Consider the following 18,676-nt stretch of genomic DNA (forward strand, 5'->3'; position numbering starts at 1 on the left):
AAAACTACTTGAAGGAAGAAAAATACAAGGTGATTATTTAAAATGCAATAGAAGATAAGATCTATAAGATAATGAAATATGTGAACAAAAACGAATTTTTAGACCAGAGACACTAGATAGAACTGATGGAAAAAACTATAATACAGTTCGAAATTATAAAATTCACACAATACTGTGCAAAGATGGAAGATGGAAGTCAATTTTATTTTATGCGGGGGTGGTGGTTGGGTTTCCTTTTTGTCTGTTTTGCTTTTGTTTTTGTTTTTTTGTTTTTTATTACTTTGTCTCTATCCCAAATTCCTATTCCCCCCCCTTCACCCTTATATTATTATGTACATTCGGGTTTTACTTTATTGTATGTAGAAAACACTAATAAAAACTATTTTTAAAAAAATCAAAATCTGAATCTGATCTGCTGTTTTTCCTTGCAAAGAGGAAACTATAATGGATGAAGAAAGAATAGAATGTGGTTGTATTTTCCCAAACCTCAAAGTTCAGTGTAATTTCTGTAGCTGCACATGTTTTTCACTCAGTGAAATGGTTGAATGGGAATCTTTGCTGACATTGTCACAGCATTCTTTACTTCAGCATGAGAGAGGGGTGTTAATATAATAATAATAATAATAATAATAATAATAATAATAATAATAATAATAAAACATTATTTATACCCCGCCACCATCTCCCCAACGGGGACTCGGGGCGGCTTACATGGGGCCATGCCCAAAACAATACAATATAAACAGCATATAAAAGAACAGCACATCACAATACAATAAGCAATACAATAAATAATATCCATTACAAAAGAAAACAAGGAGACAATGAAAACAAGGGCAGACCACATGAACATTAAGTTAATATTCATTCGTTGAGTCCCCTCTGGGGTGAGAAGAGCGGGATATAAATGTAGTAAATAAATAAATAAATAAACTCATTCTATATGAAGGGTAGGTCATGAGTCAAGCCTACCAGAAAGAAATCTGAGGGTTCTCTATAGATGCATGAAGCATTGACAGACTAAAGCAGGAAGGATATTACTACTGTTATAACCCACACAAAAATAGAGGAGACAAAAAACCAAACATACCAACAATAGAAAAAGAGACTGCTAGACATGAGTGGCTTATAGCACTAAGGCGTAGTGACATCATCTAAAGTTGGTTCATGTTAATAATTCAGTTCACATATACCTGTTCCTGCTGCTCTGTTCCTTGTAGACTGGCTTTAAGTTGCTCTCTACCAGACTCTTTTAATGTGTTTTGACTCACTCCAGTTACAGGATGTATCACCCTAAAGTAATAATAGAGCAGAGCTAAACAGAAATATTTGACAGGTTTTTACAATTACAGTAGTTACAAGTAAGTTACAACAAATTGACAAAACAAGATTAATAGTAAGGATTCAGGAACCATATGCTACCAGACACATAGTAGGGGGTTTTTTTGGGCAGATGTTCTAATGCAGTGGTTCCCAACCTGTGGGTCCCCAGATGTTTTGACCTTCAACTCCCAGAAATCCTAACAGCTGGTAAACTGGCTGGGATTTCTGGGAGTTGTAGGCCAAAACACCTGGGGACTCATAGGTTGAGAACGACTGTAATGTATTGCATATGACTTGCAATGTGTTCATGGATTATATAGTAGTCGTAGTAGTAGTAGTAGTAGTAGTAATGGTAATAACAACAACAATAACAATTAAAAACATACAAAATAACAGAACACTCTTACTGGTCTTCAGCTGAGACCACTCAAACATGGAGCCAGTTCTGGCCTCTCACAAGTTCTGGGAGGCAGAGTTTTAATATTCTACAGATAGATTCTATATTTTAAACAGCTATTCATTTACAACAGAATAGATAAAATGAATGGAAATAAAGAGACAAGACCCTGTCACAAACCCAGATGTCAACTCTGTCCCTACATCTATCCTGGAAGACATATTACAGAGGCCAATGACATCACTAACAACATTGGTGCTCCGTTGATTTGCCCTTCCTCCAATGTGACATGTCCTATGCCAGCAATGCCCCTCTATACTCTACCTTAGACAAACAGGATACGTTATGTGCATGAGGATTAATAAATGCATATCTGACATTAAAAAATTGCAATACTTAAAACCCAGAACATTTCATCCTGCCTTGATACACAGGTTGAAAAATGAAATTACAAAGAACTTAGAAAGTGCAACTGATTAATTAAATTATAGTCACAAATTCTAATCCATATCACAGGTTAGAACAAAATAGATTAATTGCACACTATATATATTACAGTTATATATTACAGTAGTATAATAATCCTTACTACTGCACATATAACAAAAGGAATCTTCTCCAGGAGAGAACTAAATGGAGGAATTCTGACTTTTGGTAAAAGAATACATTGCTTTCACACATCAACACTGCCTGACCACTGTAAAGATCTGAAAGACATGCATTGCCTTGTCCAGCTTTTTGAAAATTTAGAGCAAAGACATGATTTGAATTTTCTGGATCCTATTACATTCTGTGCAACTATATGAACAAGCTTTATGCCTGAAACTTTAATACTACTTGGTACTGCATCCAAAGAAGTGAGCTTACATCAATGAGAGCTCATGTGAAAAGAAAAAAACCAGTTAGCCTTAATGCTACTGCCACATTTTTCTTTCTCCCCCTTTTTTCCTCCTTTTTATGCTGCAGAACTAGCATTGCTACACTTCAAAAACTAAGAGTTGGTATGTTGTCATTACTCTTGGAACAGGAAATGGCAGCACACCAGTAAAAGAGTGAAAATGTAATTGTACTTTTTCCTAAGATATCTTGCTTGTTATCACTGCATCAGATCGCATATTGATCAGCACCCTCCTGCTTTTATCATTATTTCCTTAATTCTGGGTTTGAACAAAGGCTGTACATGTGCTAGAAAGGGATAAATAACTGTGTTGAGTTTAGGGGGTACTTTAATGTTAAAGGTAAAGGTTTCCCCTGACATTAAATCCAGTCATGTCCAACTCTGGGGGTTGGTGCTCATCTCCATTTCTAAGCTGAAGGGCCGTTGTTGTCCATAGACACCTCTTAGGTCATGCGGCCAGCATGACTGCATAGAGTACTGTTACTTTCTGCAGAAGCGGTACCTATTGATCTACTCACATTTGTATGTTTTTGAACCGCTAGGTTGGCAGAAGTTGGGGCTAAAAGCGGAGCTCACTCGGCTCCCCGGATTCAAACCTTTCAGTCAGCAAGTTCAGCAGCTCAATGGTTTAATCCACTGCGCCACTGGGGGCTCCAATTTAATGTTAAAACAAGGTAAAAGGACTTGCAGTAGAGTTTGCAATGCTTTGAAAGAGTACCTGCTCTTGTAAGGGCAGTCTGGAAAGATCAAAGATGGTTAAAACAGCCTTGAGGAGTGGGAGGTCTAGGACCACACTTTGCTCATCCCAGTAATAGATTAAGGTTTGTATTCTGGAGTCTTAGGCCAAAATCCTGTTTGTTTGGGGTTTGAGTTTGTTTGTTTGTTTGTTTTTTACAAGAAGCTCACTGAATGGCTTTTAGCTATTAGCCATCTATTAGCAAAACTGATTCCATGTTGATCTTGTCTACCTCATAGACAAAGGAGAAAATAAAGGCAATGTGTTTTCCCCTTAACAAGATCCTTTGCACCAATTCATTCTGTTTCAAAACTATTTTCAATACTTTATTTAAATAATAATGAGAATTTATTACCTAATAAAGAACAACATTCAGAAAACAGAGAAATTCCAGACATGAATCAATCAGGGCCAGCTAACATCTTCCAATAAATGATTACCCCAGGCAGTAAACAGCCAGACCTTGAAACTGGAAGGCTAATCAATGCTAATCAAGCTGGCCAGTTGAAACATTCACACCTGCCTCAAACAGACAAGACTTCTTATCTATGAACATTCCACAGATATATAATCCCCACATATATATATAATCCTCACAACCTCTGAGAATGCCTGTCATAGATGCAGGCGAAACGTCTGGAAAGAGTGCTTATGGAACATGGCCATACAGCCCGGAAAACTCATGGCAACCCATTATTACCAACTCTCTTTACAACTTTTTATGCTTGTATTATTTGATCTTGCTCTTACCTGTCACTGAAAGTCCTTGTATTCATTCTCAGTCCAAATGAAGATAGAGAAGCAGTTTCATCAATTCCTTGTTCTGCTTTTTCTTCTGTAATAGGTGGCATTTCAAGCCAAGATTCTTCAATAAAGAAGCAAAAGAGATTTTTTTTCTACACAAATTAGCTTTTTCAGAGTTAGGGATTAGTAATAATGTTCCTAAGTGTTAAAGGGGAAATATCATTCATTCATAAATACATATTTAATGTTTAATTCGGCTTAGGAATGGAGGGCCAGGCTGTGGAGCAGCTGGTTAGTAGCCAGCTGCAATAAATCACTACTGACCGAGAGGTCATGAGTTCGAACCAGCCTGGGTTGGATTGAGTGCCCAGCCAATAAAAAAACGAGCCTAGCTCGTTGTTGACCTAAGCAACCTGAAAAATAGTTGCATCTATCAGGTAGGAAAATTAGGTACCGCTTATGCGGGCAGGCTAATTTAACTAATTTATGACACTATAAAATTGTCCAGCAGTGTGCGGAAGGATGAGTTAGTATTCCATCAAGGACTCGGTGTCACAGCAGATGATGAAGTAGCAGCTCCTCCTATGGCCGGAATCTAGCATACCCTCATGAAGCCGGAAGCTGGAAAATGTTAAATTGCCTTTGTGTCTGTCTTTGTCTGTATGTCGTATATCTGATGGAATGCTTGCCATGTATATGTACATTGTAATCTGCCCTGAGTCCCCTTCGGGGTGAGAAGGGCGGCATTTAAATACTGTAAATAAATAAATAAATTATTGTCCATATCCATGTTCATTTTTTCTGAGTTTAAAAATTCACAATATAAATATAAAAATCTTTTTAAAATTAAAATTATAAAATTAAAAGGGCAGACAGGCCCAACACCAGCACCTGAATAGCATGAGATGGTAACTGAGAGGTGTTGAATCCCTTTATCTGAAATCCCCTTTTGCTGTCCCTCATTTAAATTAGACCCACTTGTGTGTCAAGCCACACTTTTGCCCATCAGACTGAATCTTTCATACTCCTGTCCCTCAGTAATGCTGAGAATCAGTCAATGCCAGAGAATGGAGAAAATATAAAAAATAGTCAAAGGAACACTGTCTAGAAATAGCCCCAATAACACCTTTGTTGCAGCATTTTCCTCTTCTTTGGGATTTTATCTACAAGATTTTTGTAGTACATATTTCATCACCTTGAGATAACGATTCCATGTTTTCTCCTATATACACAAGATGCTTTTCAAAATGTGGTGAAACCATTCTGAATTGATTAGAACTCTTCCCTAATCTTCATGCCTTCAATCTATGTGTTCCATCTCTATCTTGCTACCTAAGAAAAACCTGTTTTTGACTAGGGATGAAAAAAATACCCAATATTTATTTCCATGTTAAGTTTATGCAGAATCCAACCGGTAATTTTGTTTATATCATGAACAACATTTCTGCAGTGAACATTTCCCCATCCCAGCCTCATATCACTGGCTGTCAGCAGTGTTATCTACACAGAAGAGGACACTTATTTCCAAAAAAATGTATTTACTTTATATCCGGAATGAGCAAACTGATTCCTGTCTGGGCGCCAAAGTGCAGCCCGTGAAGCTTCCCAAAGCACATAGAACCTCCCCAAATAACTGAGTGATTTTTCACTCTCCCAAATGGTTTGAACTCATTACAAGAAAGAGCAGGTTTCTTCCAACAGCCCTCCAAAGCTAAATGCATATCTTAAAAACCTGCCAGATTACCCCCACCAAAAAAATCAATGTAAAATAAAAACCTGAATCAAAACTTGAATTTACATTGGTTGATGACTATTTCAATTTTTGATGATTTTTCACTCTCCACTTCTGCCCCATTTCCCCCCCCCCAAAAAAAACCCTGATATTTTTGAGCTATTTGAGAGGATTTGTAGTGAAAATTGCTTAATTTCCTTAGGGTATCTGGGGGATTTGGCATGTCACTGTATACTACTAGGGCAGGGGTTTGGGGTGGGGAGTAGAAGTAAGAAGTGACAACTTCCCACTTTTCAATCCCAACCTCCAGTTTCATATTTATCACCTGTTTCTTGAGGTTGAAAGTGTGCCTTTAAAAGTTTTAAAGGGTTGCCATTTGCAGGGTTCCTTTTGGTATACTGCTCCAATGTTGGCTTGATTTGAGAATCTCCTTTATTCTGAATTTGGAAATAATTCTCCAAAGGGAGTTGGCCAGGAAACAAAGATGCTGAGAGTCCTAGAAGAGATGAAATCATGGCAAGTAAGCAGGGGGGAATACCTGGAGAACCTGAAAAGCCTGGAATAATGAACAACACAGGTAACAGTAATAAGTGTGGTAGAAGATGGTAAAGTCCCAAGAAATCTGTTTGAAAAAGCCAGGGCAAGCCTGGACAAGTAATGGAAAATATGGTCCTAGTTTTCTGGTATCTGTCAAACAGTGATCAAACAAAGATGGAGCAGACATTTTGTGGCATCAAAGGATTGGTAGCAGAAAAAAAATCTACTTAACATTTGAATAAACTTTCTAATGCTAACAGATTGTTCAATAGTGGAATAAGAAAGCTATATAAGTCAGGGCAGGAGGTGGCAGTCTGGAAATTTTTAAAGCAGAGGCTTGAGGAATGCCTTTTAGGGATATTACATTTGCAATGGTTCTGCATCTGAAGTAGATGGTGATTACTTGAACAGCTCTAAAATCTGTTCCAATTCTATAAAGTTCTCAATTCTATGAATTTCGCACCCAGAGCTGAAAGTCATGAAGGCCTATAGACTGTTGGACTGAAAATCTCAATAGCCCTTGTCAGCTTCATTAATGTGGAGAAATACTAGAAACTGGTCTCCCAAAAAATCTGGAAGAATTTGTGATATTCACCCCTGATTAAACTGTTTAAGTTATGAATGCAAGCACCTTATCAGCGTTGATCCATATAATGGAATTTGTGGCAGGTAAACTGCATTATATTGGTCTACACAGTGTATCCAACCTCAATCAGAGGGTTTAGCACAGCACTCCTAAGCCACAGGAAATGAAATGCTACTCACCAACAGCAGTTTTCTTGTAATCATGGGTAAAAACAAGCTATGTTTCCTTATATTAATTTATAGGTTGACCCAGACAACTATAATTAGTTTTATGCCCTTTGGAAAGTATGCAAACAACTTTTTTGCCAAAAATATACATTCAATTTCTTGCATTACCTGAATTATAAAAAGTAATGATTTTCTGCTGTTCAGCTACTAGTTCTTGCAAGTGCTCCACTTGGTACATCATAAGCTGTTCCTGATTCCCTAGATTCTGAAAACACAACAAGCATTGCCATATATGATTTAGCAAAAGTCTCTTGGAGCAACAGGAATCATATAAATCATGAGATAACTAAACTGATGCTTGTTATTAGTTAATATAACTTATTTTCAAGCACATAAGGAACAACACTTTTCCTGTCAAAAGTCGAATATATGATGGGTTAAGAAGAGGTTGATGTCACTTTTAAACTCTTATGTAAAAAAGTGGTCCCTGACTAGATATGAATAAACATGGTTAGGAAAGTTCAAACCACCCCTACATCACAATCCAGTTTTTATCTCAAAATGCCTACCCATGTGAGTACTTTACAAGGAGGAATTCTATTGGTGCAAATCTCTTTCTCTGCAGGTTTCTAAACAGAATTTGGATAATTATCTATCGGGAGTGCTTTGACTGTTTCTTCTTAGGCGATCCCTCGTAGTTCGAGGACAATTGTCTTCCATCTTGGGGATGGGTCCATAGATGGCTGAAGAAACCTATTCTTGATCTGCATATTCTCCCGCAGTGAGGACATCGGTTTCCAGGTGGAAGGTGGTCCCGGTCAGGGTTGGCTTGAAACCCCTTCCTCTTGGCACATTTCTCTCTTAAGCCCTCCATTCATGCCTCTTCAAACTCCGCAGCACTGCTAGTCACAGCTGACCTCCAAGTAGAGCGCTCAAGGGCCAGGGCTTCCCAGTTCTCAGTGTCTATGCCATAGTTTTTAAGGTGGGCTTTAAGCCCATCTTTGAATCTCTTTTCCTGCCCACCAACATTACGTTTCCCGTTCTTGAATTCGGAGTAGAGTAGCTGCTTTGGGAGGCGGTGATCGGGCATTCGGACAACGTGGCCAGTCCAGCGAAGTTGATGGCGTAGGAGCATTGCTTCAATGCTGGTGGTCTTTGCTTCCTCAAGCTTGCTGACATTTGTCTGCCTGTCTTCCCAAGAGATTTGCAGAATTTTTCTGAGGCAACGCTGATGGAAACACTCCAGGAGTTGGGTGTGACGTCTGTACACAGTCCACGTTTCGCAGGCGTAGAGCAGGGTTGGGAGGACAATGGCTTTATAAACAAGCACCTTGGTATCTCTACGGATGTCCCGATCACCAAACACTCTCTGCTTCATTCTGAAAAATGCTGCGCTCGCAGAGCTCAGGCGGTGTTGTATTTCAGTGTCAATGTTGACTTTTGTGGAGAGGTGGCTGCCAAGGTAGTGGAAATGGTCAACGTTTCCTAATGTTACACCATTAATCTGTATTCCTGGCATTGCTGAGGGATTAGCTGGTGTCTGTTGCAAGAGCACTTTGGTTTTCTTGATGTTCAGTGAGAGGCTGAGCTTCTCGTATGCTTCTGCGAAGGTGTTTAGAGTGGCTTGTAGGTCTTCTTCTGAGTGAGCACAGATTACGTTGTCATCGGCATACTGGAGTTCTATAACAGATTTTGTGGTGACCTTAGTTTTGGCTTTCAGTCTGCTGAGGTTAAATAGCTTGCCATCTGTCCGATAGATGATTTCCACACCGGTGGGGAGCTTCCCATCAACAAGGTGAAGTATCATAGCGACGAAGATGGAAAATAAGGTAGGGGCAATAACACATCCCTGCTTGACACCTGATTCCACCTTAAATGGGTCACTTTGGGAGCCATTGCTGTCCAAGACTGTTGCCGTCATGTCATCATGGAGGAGCCACAGGATGTTCACAAATTTGTCAGGGCACCCGATTTTTTGGAGGATGGTCCAGAGAGCTCTGCGATTCACTGTGTCAAATGCCTTTGCAAGGTCAATGAATGCCATGTACAGAGGTTGGTTTTGTTCCCTGCGTTTTTCTTGGAGCTGTCGTGCAGTGAAGATCATGTCCACTGTTCCTCTGGAGGGACGGAAGACATTCTGGGATTCTGGGCGGGTGTCTTCTGAGACAGGGAGAAGGCAGTTTGCAAGGATTCTTGTGAGGATTTTCCCAGCGGAGGTTAGAAGGGAGATACCACGATAGTTCCCACAGTCTGTTCTATCCCCTTTCTTGAAAAGGGTGATGATGGTGGCATCTTTGAAGTCTGCTGGGATTTTCTCGGTCACCCACACCTTTTCGATGAGCTGGTGGAGTTGTTGTATCAGCTCAGGTCCACCCTCTTTGAAGATTTCAGCAGGAATCCCATCAGGTCCGCTGGCTTTGTTGTTTTTTTGTTGGCTGATGGCATTGCTAACTTCTTCCAAACTAGGCAGTGCTGCAAGCTCATCCCTGGTTTGTTGTTGCGGGATTTGTGAGAGGGTCTCTTTGGCCACATTGGAGCTGTGATTCAGCAGGTTCTGGTAGTGCTCTTTCCAACATAGTGAATTGATGTTTTGTCCTTCAGAATTTTGGTTCCATGTGATGAGCGTAGAGGCTGTATGCCATGATTTCTTGGTCCGTAAATGATCTTTGTGGCTTTGAAAAATCCCTGAGCATCATGGGTATCTGTAAAGTGTTGGATTTCTTCAGCCTTCTTTGTCGACCAGATGTTCTTGAGTTCTCTGGTCCTTCTTTGGACCTCGGCTTTTGCACTGGCATAGATCTTTTTCTTGGTAGCACACTTGGTGTCTCTCTGCCATGTTTGGAAGGCTTTCATTTTGTTATCAATTAGCTGTTGGATCTCTTTGTCATTATCGTCAAACCACTCTTGATGTTTCTTAGTTTGGTATCCAATGGTTTCTTCGCAGGCTGTGATGATGGAGATCTTCAGTTTGTTCCAATGCTCCTCAACATTTTCAGGGTGTTCTGTGGGTAGATGATCTTTAAGTGTTGTTTGGAGAAGGGCTCGTTTGGAGGGCTCCTGAAGGGCTTGGGTGTTCATTTTACGCCTTGTTTTTCTTCCTTGGAGTCTGCGTTTGGGGACGATCTTGATAGCCATCGTGGATTGGATTAACCTGTGGTCTGTCCAGCAGTCATCAGCACCTGTCATGGCTCTTGTGAGAAGCACATTGCAGTGGTCTCTGGCACGTGTAATAACATAGTCGAAGACGTGCCAATGCTTTGACCGGGGGTGCTTCCATGATGTCTTGAGCTTGTTTTTCTGGCGGAAGAGTGTGTTGGTGATGACAAGGTTGTGCTCTCTGCATTTGGTGAGAAGCAAGATGCCACTCGAGTTGCTGTTTACAACCCCGTCTTTTCCTATGATCCCTGGCCAGAGGTCGGAGTCCCGTCCGACTCTGGCATTAAAATCCCCCAGGAGGATGATTTTGTCCTTCTTAGGTATCTCCAATAGGATGGTGTCCAGCTGACCATAAAAATTTTCCTTGATGTCTTCGTCAGCATCTAGTGTTGGTGCATAGGCACATATGATGGTTGCCTGTTGGTTTTTGGCAAGGTTAATTCGGAGGGTTGAGAGTCATTCACTGATGCCAGTAGGTGCCTCACTCAGGTGCTTCACCAGGTCATTTCTGATAGCAAAGTCAACTCCGTGTATTCTTTGCTCTTCTTCAGGCAGTCCCTTCCAGAAGAAGGTGTAGCCTCCTTTTTCTTCCTTCAGCTGTCCTTCTCCTGCTCTCCGGGTCTCCTGAAGGGCTGCTATGCCAATTTTAAAGCGTCCCAGCTCCCTTGCAATGATAGCAGTCCTGTGTTCAGGGCATTCACTGTCAGTGTTATCCAACAGTGTCCGTACGTTCCATGTTCCAAAGTTCATTTCTCTTTTTTGGCCGCAGAGTGGTGACCCCTCTGGACGTGGCAGTCCAGTCAGGGTAAGAGAGGCAGACTATGTTTAGGGCACCTTTTCTAGGCCCTTCCCCATATGGGGTGAGCAGAGTGGATCCTAAAAAGGGCTGCTCAGTCATGGATACAGCTGCCGGACTACTCAACTGCCTCGGTCCTTGAGGTAGAACGACTGAGTCCATATCCACCACCCATGTGCCAGTCCGTGACTAGGGGCTTCCAGATTTCACAGTCCTGCTCCCGTCGCCACTCGCTGATCACCATGAGACTTTTGTAGGTTTGTTTGTTTTTTCTTGGAAGACGCCTGTGCGTGATTTTTTTTAATGTGTGGAGGATGGTGCACGTCCGGTCAACACACAGTCTTCACAGAATGAGGTTCCAGCAGTGGTGTGGTTAACACAACGAGAGTGGCTTCTAAGTCTGTTGCAGCCGTCTTCCGCCTTCACAGCCATTGTAACATGTACCATTTTATCCTCCGCCTGCTCCGCCGTTGAGGTCTTTGGGTCTTCAGATTGTGCTTGGTCTGGAACCTCCCCTGCGGCCACTTCTGGGAGTGCATGACTCCAGTGGTTGTGCCCGCAGGTTCATTGGAACACACAAGCCTCCTCACCACGACAAGGTGACAATCCATTGAGGATTTGACTGTGTGTTCTGTATGGCAGAATGGTTGCATTGGGTGGCTTTTGGGGTCTTTCCCAATTATATGATACAATATGCTTGGTAAGCTGTGAAGCTCACTCAAGTGATAATGACAGATATGTGTTTGTCCTATCACAAGCTTGTGTCACCTTCCATATTTTGCAACTCATTTTACTTTGTTTTGTGATTGGTTATCTGAAAATGAACATTATCTTAAGTTGCAAGTGTGAAAGTCTATTGCTGGAGGAACAACATGATGACTGCAGTGAATGCACATTTCCTCATAATGCCCATATTAATCCTCAGTGCCAAGGTCCATGGGTACCTTACCTCTTCCTGCTGTTTGATTTTGGCTTGATCTACACTGCCATATAATCCAGTATCTGATCCCAGGTTATCTGCTTTGAACTAGATTATATGACTCTACACTAGTGGTTTTCAACCTGTGGGTCCCCAGATGATTTGGCCTTCAACTCCCAGAAATCCTAACAGCTGGTAAACTCACTGGGATTTCTGGGAGTTGGAGGCCAAAACACCTGGAGACCCACAGGTTGAGAACCACTGGTCTACACTAACATACAATCTGCGTTCAGATACTAGATTGTTTGGCAGTGTAGAAGGTGCCTATGTTTTTAGCAGCAACTTTAAAAAAATTGAAAATGGATTTATCATATATATGGACTGTATTTTTGAATGGCAGAACTCTAATCTTGAAGAAAATATTAAACTTCATTCTGTGACATTAAACAATTACTGCTTCATATTTTGATTGCCAAACAATATTTATCTTGTCAATTATCATTCAGAATTTAAAACAGCTATTAAGACATTTCAGTCATAACAAAAGTGACTCACCTGTTTACAGTTTTGAGAGATTATGGCTTCTTGAATTATTAAAGGGGGAGAAGCAGCGGCAGAAGAACAACAACTTGGGATTCCCCAAGGTTCATTATTTTTCCTGGTTTCAGCTTGGCTGGGTGGTAATACATCAGGAGAGGAAGTATTATTGGCCAGATAATTGAATGGCATGTCCTCAAAGTCTATTGCTGTGTTGCTATTCACAGAAGTTTGTGAGGATGTAAGTTGCTCGGTGAAGGAGCCATTTGTGCTGTTTACCCAGTTCAGACTTAAAGAACACAAGGATCCCATGTTTTCTTCAACTGGGTGATGAGATGGCACCTCTCCAAAGGAATCTTTTGTAGCCCGATGAGTTCCATTTTGAGAACAATCTGCTTCCATTTCCAACACTTCTAAATCTTTATCTGAGAAAACAGAAGGAATGGGTCTGAAAATGAGGACAACACTATGAAATGGATGTTAAGGTCTTCTGTTTCCAATGGACAGGAAGAATCATAAAAATACTACACCATAGTGAACCACAAGTAGTCAAGCTGCAGATATTATGTACCCTATACATGTAGACCATTTCTGATTTTCTTTCAAATCATTCTTCATTTCACAAGACCCGCTGTTATATATTATGAAAGTTGAGAGAAATCATCAGGAAGTGAACTAGGTCAGCTAATATAGCACCAAGTCCATAATTCAGCCTATTAGACTGCATTGGCTTTAGCCCATTGGGTAACTGAAAGACGCTGGAGACTCAAGGCTGGAGTGATGAATGTGTAGAGGATAGGAAGATGAGAATGAGGATAAACCAAATGCAAGTAACCAAAACCCCAATGTCTCACAAATCCAGCTAATAATGATTATGTGCCTCGTCATTTCTGTTCTTTAAAGGATCTAGTAGCAACTCTCTTAGATGTCAAGTTGTTAAGGACTTTGCTTTTGGAATATGCAATAGGTTTGGTTGAAGCCCAAAGCCTGAAGCTGGATCTACACTGCCATATAATCCAGTTTCAGAATGTAGATTAACTGCTTTGAACTGAATTACAGTAGAGTCTCACTTATCCAACACTCGCTTATCCAACGTTCTGGATTATCCAACGCATTTTTGTAGTCAATGTGTTCAATATATCATGATATTTTGGTGCTAAATTCATAAATACAGTAATTACAACATAACCTTACTGCATATTGAACTACTTTTTCTATCAAATTTGTTGTATAACATGATGTTTTGGTGCTTAATTTGTAAAATCATAACCTAATTTGATGTTTAATAGGCTTTTCCTTAACCTATCCTTATTATCCAACATATTCACTTTTCCAACGTTCTGCCGGCCCGTTTATGTTGGTTAAGTGAGACTCTACGGTATATGATTCTACACTGCTATATAATCCAGTTTAATGCTGTTAATCTGCATTCAGACACTGGATTATATGGCATTGTTGACGGGGCATGATATTGTTGCTTCTTGAGGCGATGAGGGATTCCCCTCCCAAGAAACCAGAAAATAACTGAAGGGTGCATCTACACTGTCCCATTAATGCAGTTTAATATACAGTAGAGTCTCACTTATCCAACATAAACGGGCCAGCAGAATGTTGGATAAGCGAATATGTTGGATAATAAGGAGAGATTACGAAAAAGTCTATTAAACATCAAAATAGGTTATGATTTTACAAATTAAGCGCCAAAACATCATGTTATACAACAAATTTGACAGAAAAAGTAGTTCATTACACATTAATGCTATGTAGTAATTACTGTATTTATGAATTTAGCACCAAAATATCACAATGCATTGGAAACATTGACTACAAAAATGCGTTGGATAATCCAGAACGTTGGATAAGTGAGACTCTACTGTAATGGCAGTGTAGATATGCCCAAAGCCTCATAAGAGAGTCATGTTTCAGTAAAGCAATATTATTGTTAGCACTATGCTAGGATAAACTGAGCTGTGCTTTCTCCAAAGTTGTGTAAGTAAAGTTCCTCATAAAACCAATCACTCCACAAGTGCACAAATAGCCCTTTGTCTCTCAAAACTATTGTGTAATAGGTGAGTTCAAGATTGATGCACAACTATAAGCATCCACATTCAATTATACTGCTCTATATTTACACAATTCTAAAAGTTTATAAAATCCCAGCTTTGACCAATAGCATCTTCTAACTTTTTTATATAAAACTAGCAAAGGGGGAGAAGAATACTTGTTGAATGGCTTCTCACCCTCTGCCCCAATCTATGGATTGATGCTGTAACTTGGATAAACTACTCCCGCTTCCATCTATCTTTATTCATGTGCCCCATAAAAAAAAAAAAATCTTGTTACTAGTATTATACTGGAGCCCCCGATGGCATAGCAGGTTAAACCGCTGAGCGGCTGAACTTGCTGACCAAAAGATTGGGGGTTCGAATCCAGGGAGCTGGGGTGAGCTCCTGATGTTAGCCCCAGCTTCTGCCAACCTAGCAGTTCGGAAACATAATAAATCAATAGGTACTGCTCTGGCGGGAAGGTAACAGTGCTCTATGCAGTCATGCTGGCCACATGAACTTGGAGGTGTCTATGGACAATGTCGGCTCTTTGGCTTAGAAATGGAGATGAGCACCAACCCCCAGAGTCGGACATGGCTAGACTTAATGTCAGGAGAAAACCTTTACCTTTGCCTACTAGTATTATTGTTCCTATTACTAACATTTTAAAAGCAACCAATTGTTTTGCTATTACATTGATGGAGAAATACAATGGAGCAATAAAGTGATTTCATTCTTATTTTTTACATTATATTTAACTTTTAAATTGGTTATATCTTGTATAACTTACCAGTAACTACACTTGGTTCAACAAATTCCTTCCAGGCTCTGACATGTTGTAAAGAATAAAGGCAGTGCACCCATTCTTCATCCTCTAGTCCTCCTGTTTCAGGTCACCACAGCCTAGTAACGGATTGCCATACATTTCATAACATCAGATACTTCAACATCTTAACCTGGATAAACAATAAAGAGTTCCTAGCACCAAGTGTATTGTAGTATGAAAACAATGAGGGATGTAACTCCACTTTTACCTCACTGTCCACAGACATGTGTACTGTGTATTTACAAGACTCATGTATACTGTGTAGGTATAGGAAATTCTCGTTAAGAATTCAGGAGAAACTGGATTATATATTTATATATAACAACATTATTGTTTATATATCCTATCTTCTCCCAATCCTGGGATTCAAGATACAACAGCAGTTTTAATTATTATTACTATTATTCATGTGTGATCTTATTTTCATCATTATAATCATTAATATTATTGTTGTTGTTGTTGTTGTTGTTGTTATTTCTATTATTATTGTTGATATGAATAAAAATATCACACATACACACACACACTTTAATAGATACAGAGAATATTAAATATAGTCAACCCAGGTTGAGCATTGCTTAACTGGAATTCTGAAATCCAAAATACTCCAAAATCCAAAATCATTCACAAAGGTGGCTGAGATAGTGAGATCTTTGCTTTCTGGCAGTTCAGTTTACATTAACTTTGTTTCATACACAAAATTATGACAAATGTAATATAAAATTAGCCTGAGGCTATGTATACGAATTATAAACTAATTTTGTTTTTAGACTTAGATCCCATCTCCAAGCTATGTACATTTATGGAAAGAAAGATATCCCAAATTATGAAAAGATTCCTAAAGTCTGAATATATGTTGGATACTATGAGCTCTCTCCCCCTCCCCCTATGTAAAAAATATTCAAGATCACTGCATGATCCATGGACAACTAAAATTTGGAAATGTTGGAGGACATGATTTCACTGCTGATTTAGATGGGTTTTCTGTGCAATATGTTGTCCAGAAGAGGCCATTGTCTTCCTCTGAGGCTGAGCAATTAAGGCCCCTTCCACACAATTGAGTAAAACCCCACATTTTCTGTTTTGAACTGGAATATATAGCAGTAGGAACTCAGATAACCCAGTTCAGATATTGTGGGTTTTTCTGCCTTTTTATTCAGGGTTATATAGCTGTGTGGAAGGGACCTATGACTTGCCCAAGGTCACCCAATGGATTTCCATGGCTGAGCGGGGATTAGTACTTGGTCTCTAATGCACCACCTTCACCGCCATGGCTCAACATTATGGAATTGTGGGAGTTGTAGTTTGTTGAGGCACTAGTACTCTTTGGCAGAGGAGGCTAACGATTTCGTAAAACTACAACTCTTGTGTTTTCACTAAGCGATGGCAATGGAAGTAGTGTTAAGCTGCATCAATTCTTGTAGATGCAACCAACAAGAGATATTGACAAGCTGGAAGGTGTCCAGAGGATGACTAAAATGATCAAAGATCTGGAGACCATGCCCTATGAGGAGTGTCTTAAAGAACTGGGTATGTTTAGCCTGCAGAAGAGAAGGTTGAAAGGAGACATGATAGCCATGGATAAATATGTGAAAGGGTCTCACAAGGAAGAGGGCACAGGCCCTTGAAACTAGGACTCGGAGCAATGGGTTCAAATTATATGAAAGGATATTCCACATGAACATTAGGACAAACTTCCTAACCATAGGAGCTGTTCAACAGTGGAACTCTCTGCCTTCGAGTGTGGTGGACGCTCCTTCCTTGGAAACCTTGAAACAGAGGCTGGATGGCCATCTTTCAGTGATACTTTGTGCTTTTCCTGCATGGCAGGAGGTTGGACTAGATAGCCCATATCGTCTCTTCCAACTCTATGATTCTATGAACACTCACAAACAACTGTGAGTGACTCTGTCCTGTAGTTTGACAGTACTTTCACTGCTCAATGCTGTGGAATTATGAGAGCTGTAGTTTAACAAGGTCTTTAAGTCTTCCCTACCAAAGGGTGCTGGTGCCTGACCAAACCACAAACCCCATGTTTCCACAGCATTGAGCCAAGGTGTTTAGTGCTAAACCCCAGTCACTGTATCTTGGCTCTTCGATGGAATATTCTGTCATTAGTTTTCAAGTCTGTGCTAAATTATTAATTGTATGTCTTGTGTACTTATGTTCATTACAATCATTATTGTAATTATGTTTAGTAGTTGTATGGTTTTAGACCCAAAAGGTCCCAGGTTCAAATCCCAGGAGCGGAATGAGCGCCCGCTGTTAGCCCCAGCTCCTGCCAACCTAGCAGTTCGAAAACATGCAAATGTGAGTAGATCAATAGGTACCGCTCTGGCGGAAAGGTAACGGCGCTCCATGCAGTCATGCCGGCCACATGACCTTGGAGGTGTCTATGGACAACGCCGGCTCTTCAGCTTAGAAATGGAGATGAGCACCAACCCCTAGAGTTGATCACGACTGAACTTAACGTCAGGGGAAACCTTTACCTTTACTTTATGGTTTTCTGCTATTTTGGAAACCCCCCTGAGTCCCTTGAGGAGATAGGGTGGTATATAAATCAAGTTTTATTATTTACTAGCTGTGCCTGGCCACGCGTTGCTGTCGCAAAGTATGGTGGTATGGGAAATAAAGTATTGAGGAATTGGTGGTAGTTAAGATAAAGGGTAAAGGTTTTCCCCTGACGGAGCTTAGCCTTCTAACTGGCAGCAATTGGATAAAAACAATTATTCCTCTCCCTCTAATTAGGACTTGCTTTTTCTTTTCTTTTTGTTGTATGAACATAGAGGCATGGATGAGGGGTTGTGCTGCCACGTTTAGTGTTTCTGGGATGTGTAGTTTTGTTGTTTTGTCCTAGGCCGAAATTTCATTACCCTTTTATATATATAGATTTATTATTATTATTATAACTGCAGTACATCTACTGTGCAGACGCAGCCGGGGTTATGAGGGTTGCATACACTATTTTATTATTAAATTTTATTAAAGACCTTTACATGACTTTCATAAGAATTAACGGGGGATAATCTTAAGGAGAGCTCGCGAGGTTCGCTGTGGTTGGACAATATTACATGAACGACAAACCTGGAGGAGGCAGAAGCTGCAAGGAAGAAGACAGGTCTCCGGCCGAAAGCCCTGGGCGCCCACCAAGGCAAGACTCCCTCCCGTCGCTTGGTTTTGGTTCAGGGAATTAAAAGGAACTGTGAAAGCCGCCCAAAGCTTCCGTCCCAGGCCGAGGGCGCTCGGGTTGTAGCCACAGCAACAGTCAACAGTGGGG

The 18,676-nt window shown here is 40.3% G+C and overlaps 1 protein-coding gene across 5 annotated transcripts in view; it reads right to left on the reverse strand.

The window, feature by feature from the left end:
• The window catches only part of LOC100565553 (uncharacterized), a 52,490-nt gene extending 33,861 nt beyond the window's left edge, over positions 1-18,629 (reverse strand). The window contains exons 1-7 of one of the 5 annotated variants that reach the window (XR_010004615.1): positions 18,484-18,628; positions 15,364-15,529; positions 12,547-12,953; positions 7,289-7,385; positions 6,156-6,326; positions 4,105-4,219; positions 1,194-1,293 (exon numbers count right to left, since the gene is read on the reverse strand). Coding sequence is in view for 4 of the 5 variants with exons in the window: in XM_008124750.3 (XP_008122957.2) it covers positions 1,194-1,293; positions 4,105-4,219; positions 6,156-6,326; positions 7,289-7,385; positions 12,547-12,930 (867 nt within the window). In the remaining variant the exon portion in view is untranslated. Of the gene's footprint in view, positions 1-1,193; positions 1,294-4,104; positions 4,220-6,155; positions 6,327-7,288; positions 7,386-12,546; positions 12,954-15,363; positions 15,530-18,483 lie in introns of all 5 variants that reach the window. The other 4 variants (XM_008124750.3, XM_008124755.3, XM_062976214.1 and 1 more) reach the window with 4 other exon arrangements.
• Between the last annotated feature and the right edge of the window lie 47 nt (positions 18,630-18,676).

This window comes from Anolis carolinensis, chromosome 1 (assembly GCF_035594765.1).
Source record: "Anolis carolinensis isolate JA03-04 chromosome 1, rAnoCar3.1.pri, whole genome shotgun sequence".
Lineage (NCBI taxonomy): Eukaryota > Metazoa > Chordata > Lepidosauria > Squamata > Dactyloidae > Anolis > Anolis carolinensis.